General features: G+C 48.9%; 7 protein-coding genes and 1 non-coding gene across 8 annotated transcripts; 6 read left to right on the top strand and 2 right to left on the bottom strand.

Moving 5' to 3' along the window:
* Positions 1 to 88: 88 nt before the first annotated feature.
* On the top strand, positions 89 to 961 carry BO87DRAFT_381180 (ubiquitin-like protein HUB1). The gene has a single exon (XM_025624468.1). The coding sequence runs from the start codon at positions 140 to 142 to the stop codon at positions 746 to 748; it is 609 nt and encodes a 202-aa protein (XP_025474131.1). The 5' UTR covers positions 89 to 139; the 3' UTR covers positions 749 to 961.
* Positions 962 to 1,090: 129 nt separating this feature from the next.
* On the bottom strand, positions 1,091 to 2,373 carry BO87DRAFT_420218 (uncharacterized protein; the record flags this gene model as incomplete). The annotated part of the gene is made up of 2 exons (XM_025626995.1): positions 1,091 to 1,167; positions 1,533 to 2,373. The coding sequence occupies 2 exons, from the start codon at positions 2,371 to 2,373 to the stop codon at positions 1,091 to 1,093; spliced, it is 918 nt and encodes a 305-aa protein (XP_025474130.1).
* Positions 2,374 to 4,244: 1,871 nt separating this feature from the next.
* On the top strand, positions 4,245 to 5,573 carry BO87DRAFT_420217 (uncharacterized protein; the record flags this gene model as incomplete). Its single annotated transcript, XM_025626994.1, has 6 exons — positions 4,245 to 4,339; positions 4,488 to 4,575; positions 4,647 to 4,771; positions 4,873 to 5,013; positions 5,077 to 5,295; positions 5,354 to 5,573. 6 exons carry the CDS (start codon positions 4,245 to 4,247, stop codon positions 5,505 to 5,507), a joined length of 822 nt encoding a protein of 273 aa, XP_025474129.1. The 3' UTR covers positions 5,508 to 5,573.
* Positions 5,574 to 6,196: 623 nt separating this feature from the next.
* On the top strand, positions 6,197 to 7,030 carry BO87DRAFT_402037 (uncharacterized protein; the record flags this gene model as incomplete). Its single annotated transcript, XM_025625652.1, has 4 exons — positions 6,197 to 6,337; positions 6,400 to 6,476; position 6,518; positions 6,554 to 7,030. The coding sequence occupies 4 exons, from the start codon at positions 6,197 to 6,199 to the stop codon at positions 7,028 to 7,030; spliced, it is 696 nt and encodes a 231-aa protein (XP_025474128.1).
* Positions 7,031 to 7,290: 260 nt separating this feature from the next.
* On the top strand, positions 7,291 to 9,948 carry BO87DRAFT_411104 (fungal specific transcription factor domain-containing protein; the record flags this gene model as incomplete). The annotated part of the gene is made up of 6 exons (XM_025626402.1): positions 7,291 to 7,400; positions 7,525 to 8,299; positions 8,360 to 8,807; positions 8,847 to 8,913; positions 9,034 to 9,649; positions 9,700 to 9,948. The coding sequence occupies 6 exons, from the start codon at positions 7,291 to 7,293 to the stop codon at positions 9,946 to 9,948; spliced, it is 2,265 nt and encodes a 754-aa protein (XP_025474127.1).
* Positions 9,918 to 11,587, bottom strand: BO87DRAFT_370586 (SDR family oxidoreductase). Its single transcript, XM_025622035.1, has 5 exons — positions 11,440 to 11,587; positions 11,092 to 11,374; positions 10,836 to 11,019; positions 10,497 to 10,756; positions 9,918 to 10,436 (listed from the first exon to the last, which is right to left on the bottom strand). The coding sequence occupies exons 1-5, from the start codon at positions 11,538 to 11,540 to the stop codon at positions 10,104 to 10,106; spliced, it is 1,161 nt and encodes a 386-aa protein (XP_025474126.1). The 5' UTR covers positions 11,541 to 11,587; the 3' UTR covers positions 9,918 to 10,103.
* Positions 11,588 to 12,615: 1,028 nt separating this feature from the next.
* On the top strand, positions 12,616 to 12,687 carry BO87DRAFT_t272. Its single transcript has one exon. It is a non-coding gene; the product is annotated as a tRNA-Ala (tRNA).
* Positions 12,688 to 13,531, top strand: BO87DRAFT_212455 (uncharacterized protein). Its single transcript, XM_025618629.1, has one exon. It carries the CDS (start codon positions 12,879 to 12,881, stop codon positions 13,425 to 13,427), a length of 549 nt encoding a protein of 182 aa, XP_025474125.1. The 5' UTR covers positions 12,688 to 12,878; the 3' UTR covers positions 13,428 to 13,531.
* Positions 13,532 to 15,650: the final 2,119 nt, after the last annotated feature.

Raw genomic sequence — 15,650 nt, 5'->3', positions numbered from 1 at the left:
AGTAGCTCCCCAAAACAGAAAGCGGTCACCATCTGCCCATCTCTGCACCCACCCGACGTCAACAACCATCCTCACCAAGCTTCAAAAAGCTTCCTTCCCTCTCCATCCCTCATCCTCACGGACACCTGTCCCACCCACCATGCCCGACTCGCCCCCGCGGCGACGCCGCTCACGCTCGCGCTCACCCCGGCGCCACCCCCCCAAAGGCCCGGGCGGATTCCGCTGGAAAGAGAAACGCGCACCTCCCCGCGACGACAACTTCCATAACGAAACCGACCGTCCACTTGACCGCGGCTACCGCGCGCGCTCACCTCCTCGCCGAGATAGCTACAGAGACAATACTAGCGATAGATACGGAGACAGAGACAGATACCGTCGAGACTACAGCCCCGACCGCGCCAGAGATAGGGACCGTGACCGTGATCGCGACTCAACCAAGCCCAAGAAAACCGACAGCGAAAAGAAAGAGAAGAAAGAGAAGAAGAAGAAACTCAAGCCCGCTAGCACGGAGGAAATGATCCTTGTGACGGTCAATGATCGACTGGGTAGTAAGGCTACGGTGCCGTGTTTGCCGTCGGATACGGTGGGCGATTTGAAGGTCTTGGTGGCGGCGCAGATTGGAAGGGCTCCTAGGGAGATTATGTTGAAGAGGCAGGGCGAACGCCCCTTTAAGGATTTTATTACCCTTGGGGATTATAGTATTACTAATGGGGTGCAGTTGGATTTGGAGATTGGGACGGGAGATTAAATATCTTCTTCGTGTTGAGGGATTGTGTGGGGAAGTGTGGTTATCAGCTGGTATTAGGTTCTCTGTGGTCATGGATGTTTCGTTCTCTGGTGATGTGGGGATCGGATTGGAGAGGAGTTGGATGGAGTTGGGGGTTCTTACTACTGTGACTATGTAAAGTTGTGGAAATGGTATCATGCATCATATCATATATCTTAGTAGGGAGTATAACAGTGTCCATATGTCAAGCTGTTTTATTGGTTCAATATGGGTATTGGAACGTTGCCTTTAAGGTATGTAATGTATGTAATGTACCGACAGGTCACTGTGACTTCGGGAAGTACCCTCGTTACCAGGGTCCAGTCACACGACACCGACCACGTTTTCCAAGGCTTTTTGTGGCACGGACAGCGCCACGGCTTGAATGTTATGTTGACGTCCTGCGTTCAAAGTATTAATCAGTACATTACCATTGAATCTTCATATCTAGTGCATCGTCTCAATTACCGTGATCGACCCATATCGCTACCTTGGTACGGACTATGGAGCAGTTCGACAAGGTTATTCCCGCTGTGGATCGACTAAATTAGTTGCTCCGCGCTGCCGTTAGCCCTAAATCGACATCATGCATTTTAGCTAGTAAGTAAACTACTACACTAAAATTTTACTTTCTAAATAGCTGAACCGCGAGCAGAAAACAAATCAATACTCATAACCAGCAATAACAACCAAGCCCTACCCTAAACCAGAAGAGACCCAACCACCAACCCAACAACCCCCCACCCCATCTTCCTCCAACACCAACCCAAGACCTTCGCAGCACCCGAAGTCTCCTTCCCATTACCAGCAGCAGATCCAGACCCATCCCCACTCGACGAGCTCCCAGATGAGTCCGAAGTTCCACTCCCACTTCCATCCCCAATACCACTCGAAGAACCCGAAGAAGAATCATCCCCCGAATTAACAACCTCAAACACCGCCGAATACTTCACCCTCCCCACATCCTTAACATCCACAATCGCAAACCGATAATCATCCCCACTCTTCACACTCCCCGGCAACACACACGCCACGTCCCCTGAGTTCGCAATATCCGTCGTGATAGTCGTCACATTCTTCAGTCCAGTTCCATTCGCAGTTCCATTGTTATTCAACCCCCCCTCCATAAGATAAATACTCACTTCTGAGACATTCCTCTCCACTTCCCAGGTAATAATAGTAGTCTGGCCTGTTTTTACTACCTCCCCTTGGGTAGGGTAATATGTTGTCGAGGCGTTGGTGGAGGATGAGATGGTAAAGGGGGATGAGGTGTATGTCTCAGAGGATGAGGAGGGTTCTAGGACAACGATGTAGTCGGAGCCGGTGCCCACGCGCGATGGCGGCGACCAGGAGATTGAGCCTGAGTTGGAGATGTTGCTGGCGATGGTGTAGAGGTTTGTTGTTTCGTTGGTGGTTTTGGAGAGGTGGATGGATAACTTCGAGGTGCTGGGCGCAGTTGTGTTCCAGGATATGACGGTTGCGGTGTTCAGGGAGATTATGGCGCCCGAGGTGGGTTCGGTTATGCTATAGGTTGGGGTGGTGGTGGCAGCGGTGAGGGTGGATGATAGGGTGAGGGCTGTTAGGAGGAGGGTTTTGAGGGTGTGCATTTTGTTGGTGGTGGTAGCTTTGGTGTAGTGTGGATTGAATAGAGTTCAATGGTGAAAAAAGAAAGTCAGTAGAACATAAATTTGACCCTGCAACGAGCAAAACAAGAAGAAATAATTGTTATTTGGGCTGTCAAGGGATAATGTTTGGTTTATCAGCTCATTCCATTCCTTGCGTTGGGGTTACCGGTAGTACTGTCATGCCGGCAATAGTATTATCCAGGGTGGCTGTCTGTCCGGCATGCACGAACCGGCCCTATTTATATCCCAGGCAACCATCATCAACTATGGGTCTCGTTAATGTACCCGATTGATTGTATGCAGGAGCCAGGGAAAATATCTATCCCTAGCGCGGTAACAGCCCTGTGCAGGAGGCTGTATGCAGGTGCTGTAGGTAGTGGTTCCTGGTATATGATTATCCACTCGAGGGGCTAGGACTTTGGTAAGCAAACTGTGGAGATAGGGCAAGTTCAGGGAATTTCTTTAAATTGCTTATTCTGGTATATCGGCTAGTGCTTTATTGATAGTTTCTGGCGATGCGGAAACGGGTACTAGTGTTACCCGTGAAAATGTATCATAGAGGAGGGAGTGCTTCAAGGTCTGAGCTGTGGTCTCGAGAGCCTATCTAAGTGATTGATACCATTGGCCCCTTGAGTTTGGCTTTATTATACTAACCTACTTTACACCCTAGCGGGGCAAGCAATGGTGTCCAGAGGAAACGTTCATTGATCTAATCTAATATACTCCACGCCGGCCATCCTTCCCATATGTTACCTCACGATCTAACTCAGATCCTTACTGAGCCACTTCTTAAAGTCTTCAGCAATATCATCCAACTAGATACTAACCCATCAATGTTGACTCCTCTAGACGTAAAGGCCTCCTTTTCCACGCCCTTCGATCTCACATGCCCCAAAATCCAATTACAGGACTATCTTCCATGATGGTGATCATCGAATTGTAGGTCGAAATGTCTTCGCCTGGATCATGTTGGCCCAGATGACATGGCACAGTTTGTCTTGGGTCCAGCACGGTATTCACAGCGCTCTAAATTTCCATTCCCACATCACAGAATCATCAACCAAGAATATCGTCACTTATCCCCATAAGCTATTGGAATACCAGATTCTGCTTCAAACCCTGGATTCATCTGTGTAGGTCTAAGGCACTAGCAGAAAAGCCTAACTTTGCATCTACTTCATTGCTATCTTCTCTTCGGGTGAGTCCCGTTGTATTGAGAATCTCAGAATGAAGGATCGTCTCTAAATAAGTTGAAGACCTTCTATTATGTTGGGAGGTCCGTTTTCCATCTTCAAGCTAACATTTTCTCAGTTGGTCGTTGCTTTGCGAGCATTAATCACTGAATGGCATTGATTCCCCAATCATGCGCTGCCATGATTGCTTCGACCTGTCTCATCTTTACACTTACTATCCATGCCTTCTCCAGTACTGTCGACACCGCATCTGTCACCTCCGGAACTGTCAGTCAGTCTTTGGCAGCTACTTCTTGCTGCAATGTCAGTGACCCCAATATCGATCTATATACCGTGCCAGGGAACAAAACGTGTGTAGATATCACTCTAGCATTCAATTTGTCTACCCCACTACTGATAGTCATCAACGCGCTGGGGTTGGTTGTCAGTATCTGACCGCAAACAAAACCCTTTGCCTTCCTGGCACTTGTTCTATCTATCTGGTGCAGCCTAATGACACCTGTGCATCCATTCTCTCCAACATTTGTTGGAAGGTTTCTCTTCCTATTTTCCGATCATGGAATCCCAGGGTTGACTCGAAATGTTCCAATCTTAATACCTTGGTTGACCAATAAATTTGTCTAAGGTAACGCTCTTCCCTATGCTTTTCTTGATACCGACATGGCAGAAACACTGATTCCCGTGGCAACACACAGCCCCCCGGGTAGTTTGACTGTTCCAACAGCCTTTCCTCTACGGCCTGCTAGTTCCGCAGTGTGAGAGAACCTTTGATTCTGCAGGCAGGGTAATACACGCTGCTAATACCCAGAAGTCCAATCCCAAGCAATGCAGTAACTACCTCGAACACTGACTGTGGTTATTGGCACGCCATTCACATTTACGAGACATGTGACACTGTTGCAGAAATGTTCGGTATATCGGAAACGGACTTCTACTTTCTAATCCTCAACTAGACAACAGCTGCTCTAGCCTATGGCAAGGTAATAGCTATGTATGTATATGTAATTCATTCCCCTAGAGCCATTGTGGGGAGGAACTTATCCGAATCTTCAATTCCACTAGTGCTTTCAAGCGGTGGGCAACATCAACACCTATGCCGGTTATTCAACGACAAGCTGGACGGCATATACCACACTGGCTTCAACTATCAATCTGAGCGCAACCGTTACCGCCAACCGTACTACAACGTAAGAAATTCTGTTCGATAGTTTGGGGTTGGGTTCGGGTTTGCGATACTGAATCGGTCTTCAGCGTCTGCTACTAACAGCGCGAGCACGACGACTAATAGCAGCGTTACTCAATCTTCCGAAGCGACTTCTACGGCATCTTCGTCTGTGAACACCTCCCCAGATGGCACTTGCGGCGAGTCTACCGGGTATTCGTGCACCAACTCTCAATTTGGGAACTGCTGCAGCAAATTTGGCTACTGGTGAGTTGAACCAGACTTCGCTTAGAGTGATGACTAATTGGGTTTGCCCCCGACCACGATCAGTGGATCAACGAGCGACTACTGCGAAACCAACTGCGACCCTGCATACGGCGAGTGCAAGGCTTCCTCCATAGCCAGCAGTCTGACTCCGACCTCAGCATCTACGGCGACCCCGACATCCACAGCCAATATCTCGCCTAATGGTCTGTGTGGGGCCAATAATGGAGGCTATACCTGCCTGAACTCACAATTTGGCAATTGCTGCAGCCTTTATGGTTACTGGTACGTGACTTGCTGTTCGATGCATGCGACGAAAAATGTACTAATGAGGTCGATTCAGTGGATCGACCAGCGACTATTGTGCCTCGCAATCCTGCGATAGCTCCTATGGAGAATGTTCTGCTCAAGTCCGAGACGTCCGAACGCTTGTCTACTTTCCAATCCACCAATCACAGGCGAAGACCCCGGAAGCTCGGATGCATACTTTGTACTAAGACCCTGAGTAACCAGGGTTGCGGTCCCGCACTACGATATTAGCAAAGACAGGAAATTCATCCAGGGCCTCCACCTGCCGCTTTCTGAATGGAGGATTGTGTATACCACAAGTTTGAGACGAAAAGGGCAAATTGACCGGCTACCTAGCCGGAATTTGCCGACCATCGCGTGATTAGTGTGTAGAATGTCATTACTTCTCGATCAAGTGTAGCCGATAGTAGCAAACTTACGCCATACCCTACGTATCGAGCATCATGGACCATTCAGACTCTGAATAGTGCATATTCTGTACCATGGTTCTGCTCTGAGAGCAAAAATGCGCTGCTTCCATTCCACTACTAGCAGCTAGCTATTCTATGGTCATATGTGGGTTGCAGCAAATCAACTGATAAGCCCCGGTGTTCGAACTAACCCGTCGCGTGAGGAATCTTTTGTTTTTCTCTTACCTTTATTTCATGTTATTATTGTTTCTCTCCTTTTTACTTCTTATACGTACAAGTTTCTCCGGACTACTAATAGGACAGAAGAAAGCGACCAAGAATGGTGCCTAATGCGCTGCTAAGCTTCGGAACGGGCCCCACCTAGGGTTTTACCATTATCCGGTTCGTCCTATTATTTCCCCTTACATTTGAAGTCCCTGGATTGATCGTCTCTGGCTAAACATCTCTCCATCCTTATTGTTCACAGGATGCTTCAACTTGAGCCATTCATCCCATCCACGGACCTCTGGCCGGGTGGCATCCCAGCATGCCTTCGTCTGGAGTCCAGCTCCAAGATAGAAAATCATGATATGGCTGAAATATCCAAAGGCTGGCTCCAGTTTGTACAGGTATGGACTCTTCACATAGTCTTCGATCTCCTTGGGAGTACACAATCTCACTAGATCTGTAGGAAGAATGGTCTGTTTCTGAGGGTCTTGATGAAGAGCTCCAGCAACGCCGCCGCTTAATGGAGCGTTGGGCGTCTGCGTCAAGACTTCCGTGACGTAAAATAAGACCTGTGCCCTCAGTGTTCGAAACCCAGCATTAATATCGAATGGTAATAGTCCTATCAAAATCGCGCGTCCCTGCCAAAATCAGCCGTCCAATATCCTATGCCCTTGCTCAAACGAGTTAGGCATGCTCCGAAACAAACCTTCTGTCTCGCCCCGGTAGATCGCGAAAGTCATGCGACCAATTACACCCGGCTCGTCAAGCTACTAATTCTCCTTTACACTAGCCTACGTCGTGGAGGGAAGTCGCATCCGATGAGCTTCGAACCCGATCCATACCCACAGATTCCAGCCGTATTCCCGGACCATACCAAATCTTCACCTGCACCTGAAGCTTTGATACCACAATACTGCCTTGAATCCGCGGACTTTCGCTATATCTCGATGACGCACTCTGGAAAAGTACTATTTCCACGCCTCAATAATAAGATCTTCACAGTAATAGACCAGGAAGCCTTGAACACTGGCCAGCTCATCATGCTTGAACTTCCATTGAAGCCAAATGGTACGGCCAGAAACAGTTACACGTAATTCACGGGGCAGCAAACGCTCTGGTGATGGCAGTCCGCTTCACGGTGCTGATCAGCCCAATGCGTTGCCTGACTCGAAACGCCAAAGACGGGGCAGATATGTCTCTCAGGCATGGTAGGATATTATGCCTCAAGCCATTTTCGGCTTCTTCCGTTCAACTGACCCAAACCCTACAGTATGCAATGTCGCCAGCGAAAGGTCAAAGTGGGGATGCAATAAAAGTTCGAGTATGATCAACTGCTAATTGTGAACGCAGTGTGATGGGAACTTGCCTTGTCAACCTTGCCTCCTTAGCGGGCGACGATGCTCCCAGAATGCCATCGATCTACGACGTCGAACATCTGTTAGAAATGAAATGTCTGCAAGTCATGTGAGGGAATCGATGACTCGGGAAGACATTGACAGTACGGAAAATTCCGCGTTCGTCACCCCATCATCACTGAAGGGCATCTGTGTGACGCCTCTTGGAGAACTGTTTCTAATTGGAGCTTTAGTGTGAGGGGGAAGGATGTTTTGACGAGATTGGATCGCGTCGAACGCCAGTTGCAGTCACTCATTAATGCTGTATGCCCTGCTTTCAATGAGCGTGACAGCATTGATGCAGAAACAGGCCCAGTGGATAGACCAGGATCGACCACCATCGAAAACGGATCATTTACTAGCTCAAAGAACAAGGCGCTTGTTCGTGATGAGGTAAACTCTTTTTCCGGTGAAACTTCCATCCGACATGTATTGGAGGAAGTCGAGGAACGCTTGGAGACAACTCAAGGCCACGGTGGTCCTGCCACCAACGCTCCACATTCTCAAATTTCCACACCGATTTTGACCCCGTCACCTCATCACGAGAGGGGAGAAAAGAGTCCAGAGTATACTAATCACCGAAACATATTTCTAACATACGGTATCCAGCCCAAGCGACCGCAGTGGGATAAGTCCTTGGACATCTTTTGTACGGAAATCCATATCTTGTATCCGTTCTTACACCTACCAACGCTCCGAAACAATCACGATGTCATGTGGAATAGTCTCGCTTTGTCTTCTGAACCTGATATTCACAAATCAAAGATCTCCGAGATAGCTCTGGCTCAGCTTCTCGTATGCATTGCTATTGGACAGTGTACCGAGTCACCAAGGTTGGAGAATCGAGAAGGCCGGCACTCAGCAGGCTGGAGCTTATATGGAGCAGCATATGGGTTGATTGGAGACCTTCTTGATAGTTTCGAAAGCTGCCCAGACCCACTTCTACTTCTACAAACACTGGCCTTGGTGGTTCGTTCCAGCCCTCCCCTGGCGATATGTATGACTCACGCTTACATCGCGTTTCCGTAGGTAATCTGTCTCTTTCGTCTTGACAATTTTGGAAAGGCCGAAAAGCTCCTGGCTCTTGCTATCAGCCACGCACATCATCTTGGGCTACACCGATCTAGGGTAATACATAACATGTCTCCTTATCACAGTGAAATGTTTCGACGGATGTGGTGGAGTCTTTACATCTTGGATCGTCGCCTGGCTATTGAGACCGGCCACCCATCCTTGATCCAAGATGTCAATGTTGACACGCCTTTACCTCGACCAGTAGACGATGATCAGCTCTCTGTGTCCCTAAACCGCCCCAATGCTGACCTAGACATATCTCAACTGTCGGAAACAAATGGTCGTCATACCACTTCGTTTCCCTACTTTAGAGCTATGATAACCTACTCTCAAGTCTTGGGCGAAGTCTGGGAGGGGCTCTATGGCGCTAAGAGCTTGGATCCGGCTCCCAACTATCCTCTCCGTGAACATCTTTAACGCCTGCTGTTCCGGGCTCAGAAAGATATTCATCAGGACTTTGCCCATCCCCACTATGGATCACGCGCAACGCAACTTGTCGAAACGCCATGGTGATTGATAAAGCAGCAATCCCTAATGCGAACTGTATGACACTTAGCCTGCTTGTTTCTATTGATTTTGCCTTACTGATATCCCCAGCGGTGGCTATCCGTTCGCCTTCTGATACGCAGGCCCCTGCTATGCGCATCTGTTTCGCCTGATGGGACTCCTCGGGACTTGTTCGAGAACGAAATGTCATGCATGCAAATCGCTAATGGCATTATTGAAGAGGTCTCTCAGTTCCCTGAGGAAAAGGCCATCTTCACTTTTCCTTTCATACACTACCTAATTGGGGCGACAATAACCTCCCTCGGGCTGATAATGAAGGAGAATACGTTCAAGGCTGCCTATGGCGGAGCCACAGTTCATGCCGTCCGATTGCTGGAGTCTTATTGTACCAAAACATGGATATCTGGGAAGTTGATACGAGTTGTTTCAAGGCTGAGGCATATGGTGTCTCGGTTATTGAAAGAAGACAATGTCGTGGGCTCGGGAGTCTCACTATATAAACATTCATCTCGGGCTCCCGAGGTTCTGGATAGTCGGGTTCAACCAACAGGGATTGGCAGTGGCGAAGGTTCTTCCGTGACTCACCCAAGCCAAGTACCAAACGACGCGTTAGTAGGGCAACACGATTTTGTCAGACCACCTGATATGAATGTTCGTTCGGGTGTAGGAGGCGAGGCCACCTCTCAGATGCCACCTTTGTACGGGCCAGATATTACTGCGCCTTGCTTGTCTACGCAAGTTCTGTCATTCGATGGCCTGGCCTAGTTATGTCTGACTTTGACTTTGAGGAAGGCGTCCCGATCGGTACTGGATTTGGAATGCATCCTACACAAGGTCCTGCATGCATACAGCCCTCACCAAACGACCAGCCACAAAGCGGTGCGTGCACTAGTCATACTACTTCGAGATCCTTGGCTATGCATAACGAACAAGCTGCTGGTGGTTTCGGAGATAGTGGGTTGGGGGAAATGGAATGGCTAGAAGCTTTGTTTGGCAATTATGTCAACTCTGATTTTATACATGGTCAATACATGTGATGCCTTGCAGAGACTAATAGCCGACTAAGTTTATCTATCTTCGTCGCTCACCACACGTCCATTATGTTAGTGTGAGGAATCCTAGATCTTTCCCCCTTCATTCTAATTGTTCCTTCACGAACAGGGCTGGTAATCATCAAATGTATATCTCAAGTCTAATCCGCTCGAGTCAATGAAGCGTGCGACGGCAAGACACCAGCATTCTCGAACGACCTGTAAGTTTCAATCCAGGTGTCGAAAGTATTATCGTGTCGCTGCCAGCCATACTTCCTGGCCTTGTTAATAGACGAAATCGTCAACCACGACTTGCCCGTTGCCCAGTTAAAGAAACCCCACGTGCCCCAATCAAAAGCCTCGACCTTGCCTCCGTGCTTCTGGACGACAGTCTCCCAGACTGCACGTTTATCCTTTGCCCATTCCACCATATCAATTTCATTGCTCAGGGTCTTTGCCTGGCCAGCGGTCTTTTCAAACTTGGGCTCTGGTACCTACAGAATCACACAATTAGCCTGGATGTGGCAACGCTACTATGAAGAAAAGCACCATACCTCGACCCCGAAATATTTGGCCACATCCTGCCACATATGCTTCCACACAAAAATATCACCATTGACGTGATTGAAAACCTCGTCCCTGCAATGTTCCTGCGAGGAAGCCCAGACTGTGAGATCCGCCAGGCTTGGTGCGTACGAATCATTTTCGATGGAGTTCCAGAAGTACTCATTTCCAGGGAGCGTTGCTGGCTGGTTGAGCTCCCTGCAGATGAGCATGTAGATGGCGATGGTCAAGGCCTCTGACATTCCGTTTGCTGGATTTTGCAGACAGCATTAGCCTAGGTGTCTCACCACAGGGAATAGTAGTATGGGTGGATAGATAAATGAACCCACCATGCGGAGCAAATCCATTGATCGCATTTGGTCGGATAATATTGTACGACCAAGTATTCCTCCTCTTCTGCACTTCCCTCAGATAATCTTCCTGGTTGTAATAGAAATTAAATCCCTGGTCATCATACCGCGGGAAGGACTCCTCCAAAGGCACCTTCACTGGACCGAGATGCACCCCGTAGTACTACATTCTTTAGCATCAACCCTCACCACTCCTTCTAATCATCAACAGAAATCTATAGAACAAGAAACATACCTTTCCCCCAGTCTGCAAACTCACCCTCTGCAACCCAGGACACACCGCATCCACGGCATCCAAGAAATTCCTAAAAAGAGGAACATTCTTCTCCCTCAGAACCCTGAAATCATCATCATGCACGTACGAAGTGAAATAAGCGTGTGTCACGGGTGCACAGATATCCTTGAGCTTAGAGATGATGGTTTCCACGGATTCAAGGAAATCCACGGCGACGAATTCCACTCGTGGGTCGATCCACGGTGTGGGCAGGGGACGCCTGGAGGTGACGATGATTTTGGACCTTGAGCATTTGATAACGGTGTTAGGGGGGTTGTAGCTCAGCGAGAAGGGATGAGGAGTGGTTACCATTCATGTTTGGGTTGGCGGATGAGATGTTCCACGATGGCGTAGCCGCTGATGCCGTTGGCGCCGGTTACGAAGGCGACTTTTTGGGGGAGGGGAGACATTCTGTGCTACTTTGGTAATCTTGGGTGAGGATATTGGTCGGGGTTAGGATGGTGATTGTAGTGAAGGGAATGGGAATGGGAAGTTTGTGTCTCTTATATAGGTGACATTGTGGGCTTGCTATATTGACTTGGGTTATGGATCAAGTCTATCCTTGCCTTCTTGCTATGGCACGGCTATCTCGGCATACGAAACGAGGGCGAATGATTATCTGTCTATGGACCTGCATCTAGGTTGGACTGATTACTGAATCTGCGTGACGTCTGTACCAGCTCGTTCTTGCTCAATGAAGCCGAGTCAACTTTTCATCTACTCAATCCCACAATCAGTCATCTAAGGATACTGCATCAATCGAGACATCTACACTTGCCATCGAGATTTTGGCTTGCCTCCGTAGCATAACCGGATACATCGGCCTCAAATGCCCCTCTCGGCGACGCCGATCATCTGCAGCTGTGGATCCCGTTAAGTATAGATTTAACCTTTTCTGGCTTGATGGACGAGTTAGGGCTGGTGGGTGGGTGGAGCTGTAGTTCCGTCACATTGGAGTTCCGTGCTTATTCCGTGGTTATTCCGTTGCTTTTTCCGGGTATTTCCATAGTTCCGTGGCAGACCGATGATCAGTGTTCCGGCAGCCTCAGCAGGAATAATACAACGGTTGTTATAGACTATTTCCATTGATTGTTGGCAGTAAAGGTTGAAATTGTCTCCTCTGAGCATCGCCTGGTAGGGTGTAGCGTGATCAATCAATCTGTTATGCAGTACTACTAGTAGTACGAGTAGTCCTATGAACATCCGGCTAAAATATATAATCGCCGCACAAGTGCGGATATCAACCATTGAGTCAGTGATTCCACCAGAATTAAGCTCAATCACAGTACCAATAGGTCATCAAAAGATCTCTAGCTAGTAAGTTATTAGCTGGGGTGTAAACCACATCATTATGTTCTGGTAGCGACGTTGAACCAACTCGTGGTCCAAGACACCGGACCGCTACTGACGAATAATGGCATCCGTGCAAAGAGTGCTTTTAGCTCCCCTCACATAACAAAAAATATGTCGCATCTTTCATCAAATGGGGCTGTGGTTTAGTGGTATAATATTCCCTTAGCATGGGAGAGGTCCGGGGTTCGATTCCCCGCAGCTCCATTTTTTCTTTTTCTTTTTTCCTTTACCCGTTTCCCAACCACCTCCATCTCAGTGCCTACACAGCAGATAGTACATACACTATACCAATCTCGTCCTAGACAAGCCATCCCTCATCACCCCAAATTAAACACACCACCCATCTCCAACCCACCTTCACCCCCTCCATCCGCCACTCTCACCTCGGCACCACCATGCCCTCCCAAACAGCCTTCATCTCCGGCCCTATCAACACTGGCCCCAACGAGGCCTACTTCCACGCACACTACCCACCACTCCTCACCGCCGCCATCGCCCGCAACGACTCCTTTGTCCTCGGCCCTCTACCCTATGGCGTCGACTACGACGCCCTCTCCTACCTCCTGCAGTACCCCGTCTCCCCGACGAGAATCACCGTATTCGTGACCCCACAGGAAAACAGTCTCTGGGGAATGCAGTTGCGTGCGTTAGGGGTCAATGTACACGTTGTCGAGGGAGATAGTACCCGTGATCGGGACACCGCTATGACTGCCGCCAGTACGTATGATATTCTGAGGATTAGGACGGAGGAGGAGGCGAGGGAGGTGTATGGGGAGTTGTGTAGGGAGGGGTATGTGACGAATACGGAGAGGAATTGGAGGAGGAGGAGGGGTATGGGAGAGGATGAGAAGGTGGAGGCGGAGGTGGTTAATGGGGATGTTAGGGCTGGGTTGGGTGTGAAGGAGAAGAAGAGGAGGTTTCTGGGGAAGGCTTTGGGAAGGTGAGAAGTGTCGAGTGTTGGATTGGGTTGTTTATGCAGATGCAGGGGTTGTGTATGGATGGGTTGGAATGGTGAGACCGGGGAGATGAGGTTGTGCTACCACCTGCTAGCCCTAACTGCGAAGATTAAACCCAGTCTTGACGCCATTTCTCTAACGATGTCTCAGTGATCGGTCCTAGAGGTGCAAATGTAGGACTGGCCAACTGAGACCATGTCGTGTCCACTTGGGGGAGCCATCTGCCCACCCAGGAGGAGAAGACCGGGTGCACCTTCGCATGCCTCTGTTTCATATCCTTCTATAAAGTCCCCGGAGGTAATTAGCAATGCGCCTCAACCCACTCCGTACCACATTCCCTTCCATGCATATCCAGGCTGACAGTCTGACGGAAGGTTTGATCTATCCACTGGACCATTTGATTCACGGCTGCGCCATGACATGCATAGTCACATAGCGAAAGCTATCAGTAACATCACTGGATTTGGGATGCAAGTAAAGACCCGTTCAGGTTCCTCATGCGCGAATTAATCGATGACGTGTGGAAGCAGTCGCCTTCCGCGGTATTCTTCAGCATCTTGTGCCCAGGATGCAGCGGTATCGGAATAATTCATTATGCAACTGAAATGAGACACTGCAATTAAGTGAGACTTGACTAGTGGCGGGCTTTTCTTTGGGGAATAAGAAATGAAGTACTACTGGAAGTTCGAGGGAGTTTGAGCGTCTCTTTTAAACTGAAGCTCATGCCAACGAGTTCCAAGACACAGATCGGAAGGGTCTACTCTGGACAAGCATAAGACGTCATGCCCCGGAGGGAAGAGGGGAAGAGTCTGTTTGCGAGAGGCCTCCATCTTGCCGAATAGGAGATAGTAAGACTTCCGGATACTGGATCTCACCTGTCTTGTCAGGCCTCTTGCAATAATAATGGTAGTGACTGGAGCTTAAGTAGTCGCCTTAATGGCCGCCTCTTCCCAGACATCGGCTAGCCGTAGGAAGCTCGGTCCAATGATGTCCATATCCCAGCCTTGTCATGTTAGCCGCGCATGAGCTGCAACGGACTGGCAAAAGATCTGTTGTGATAATCGATTCAGTCACGAGGCCTGTGCATCTCGAAATTGACAATTCCTTAATCCGTGCCCCGAGCCATCGATGCTGATGCGTCTTACGGCACGTCAAATCGCCCGGCTCTAGCCGGTATGAGTTTGCACACGACTATACGCCCTGATACCTGGGTAGGGCTGATGTGAGGCTGATCACTAGCCCACTAGAGAAGAGCCTGGAAGATTTGAAGCGCAAGCTGTAGAACTTGCGGCGCGTGCGAGACTCCCAATGTATCTTAAGGGCCAAACAGTGGAGAGTATTGTTGTGTACAGCGTATCAGCGGGTGATTGGCGACCCATCAGCGGTGGGACGACCCATGGCTGAACACTGGATGGAGTGGATGTATCCCGTAGTGGATATGGTGGATCGCCAGTGGATCTGGGCGAAGCTCTACAGTTTGGGTCGCGGAAGGATTACACGGGCCGCAGCAGTCTCAAGACTCAAGAGAACCTGCATTGATTGGTGGGTCTATGGGACTTGGGGCTGAACTTGGTCATGAGGCTGTGGTACAAGGAGAGATGCATGCGTACGTACTTGCATGCAGGTCAGATAACCAGGGATCCAACCAGGATGTAAAGACATGCCTCACAGAACGCTGCGAAGGATAAGCTTGGCCCTCTCTAAGCCCTTCTCATATAAGTAGAATGTGTCTTTGATCTTACAGCGAGATCTGCGTTTCTATCGCCATTCAGAAGCGTCAATTGTAGAGCCCTACCTCGGCCAATATTTTCTATGCAAAACCTATTCTCATTTAGCGCAAAACTTCTAATCGCAACCAGAAATTTCCTTGTGTTGACTTTATTGATAGCTCAATAAAAAACTTGATTCAAAAACATACAACAGAAGGGATTCGCTGGTGGTCACCCACCCAACTACTAACCTCCCGGCGTGTGGCTTAAGTACGGCTGAGCGGACGGGAAGCCCTGTTTTCCACACCCTATGGTCGTATGTGCTTAATTTGTCTATTGAGAGAAACATATAAGCCTTTATCTATTCAAATAACAGGAATAACTGCCAACACAATGTTTGTGCGGCTGCACAACCCGAGTTAAGCCGACCCCGCGTATTTCCGTATCCCAACCGGGCCAATTTGTTCATGTCGAACGAACATAAAAGCAAGCAATCCTCTAT

Source organism: Aspergillus neoniger (assembly GCF_003184625.1).
Source record: "Aspergillus neoniger CBS 115656 unplaced genomic scaffold BO87scaffold_62, whole genome shotgun sequence".
NCBI lineage: Eukaryota > Fungi > Ascomycota > Eurotiomycetes > Eurotiales > Aspergillaceae > Aspergillus > Aspergillus neoniger.
This window is presented reverse-complemented; position numbering and strand designations above follow the sequence as displayed.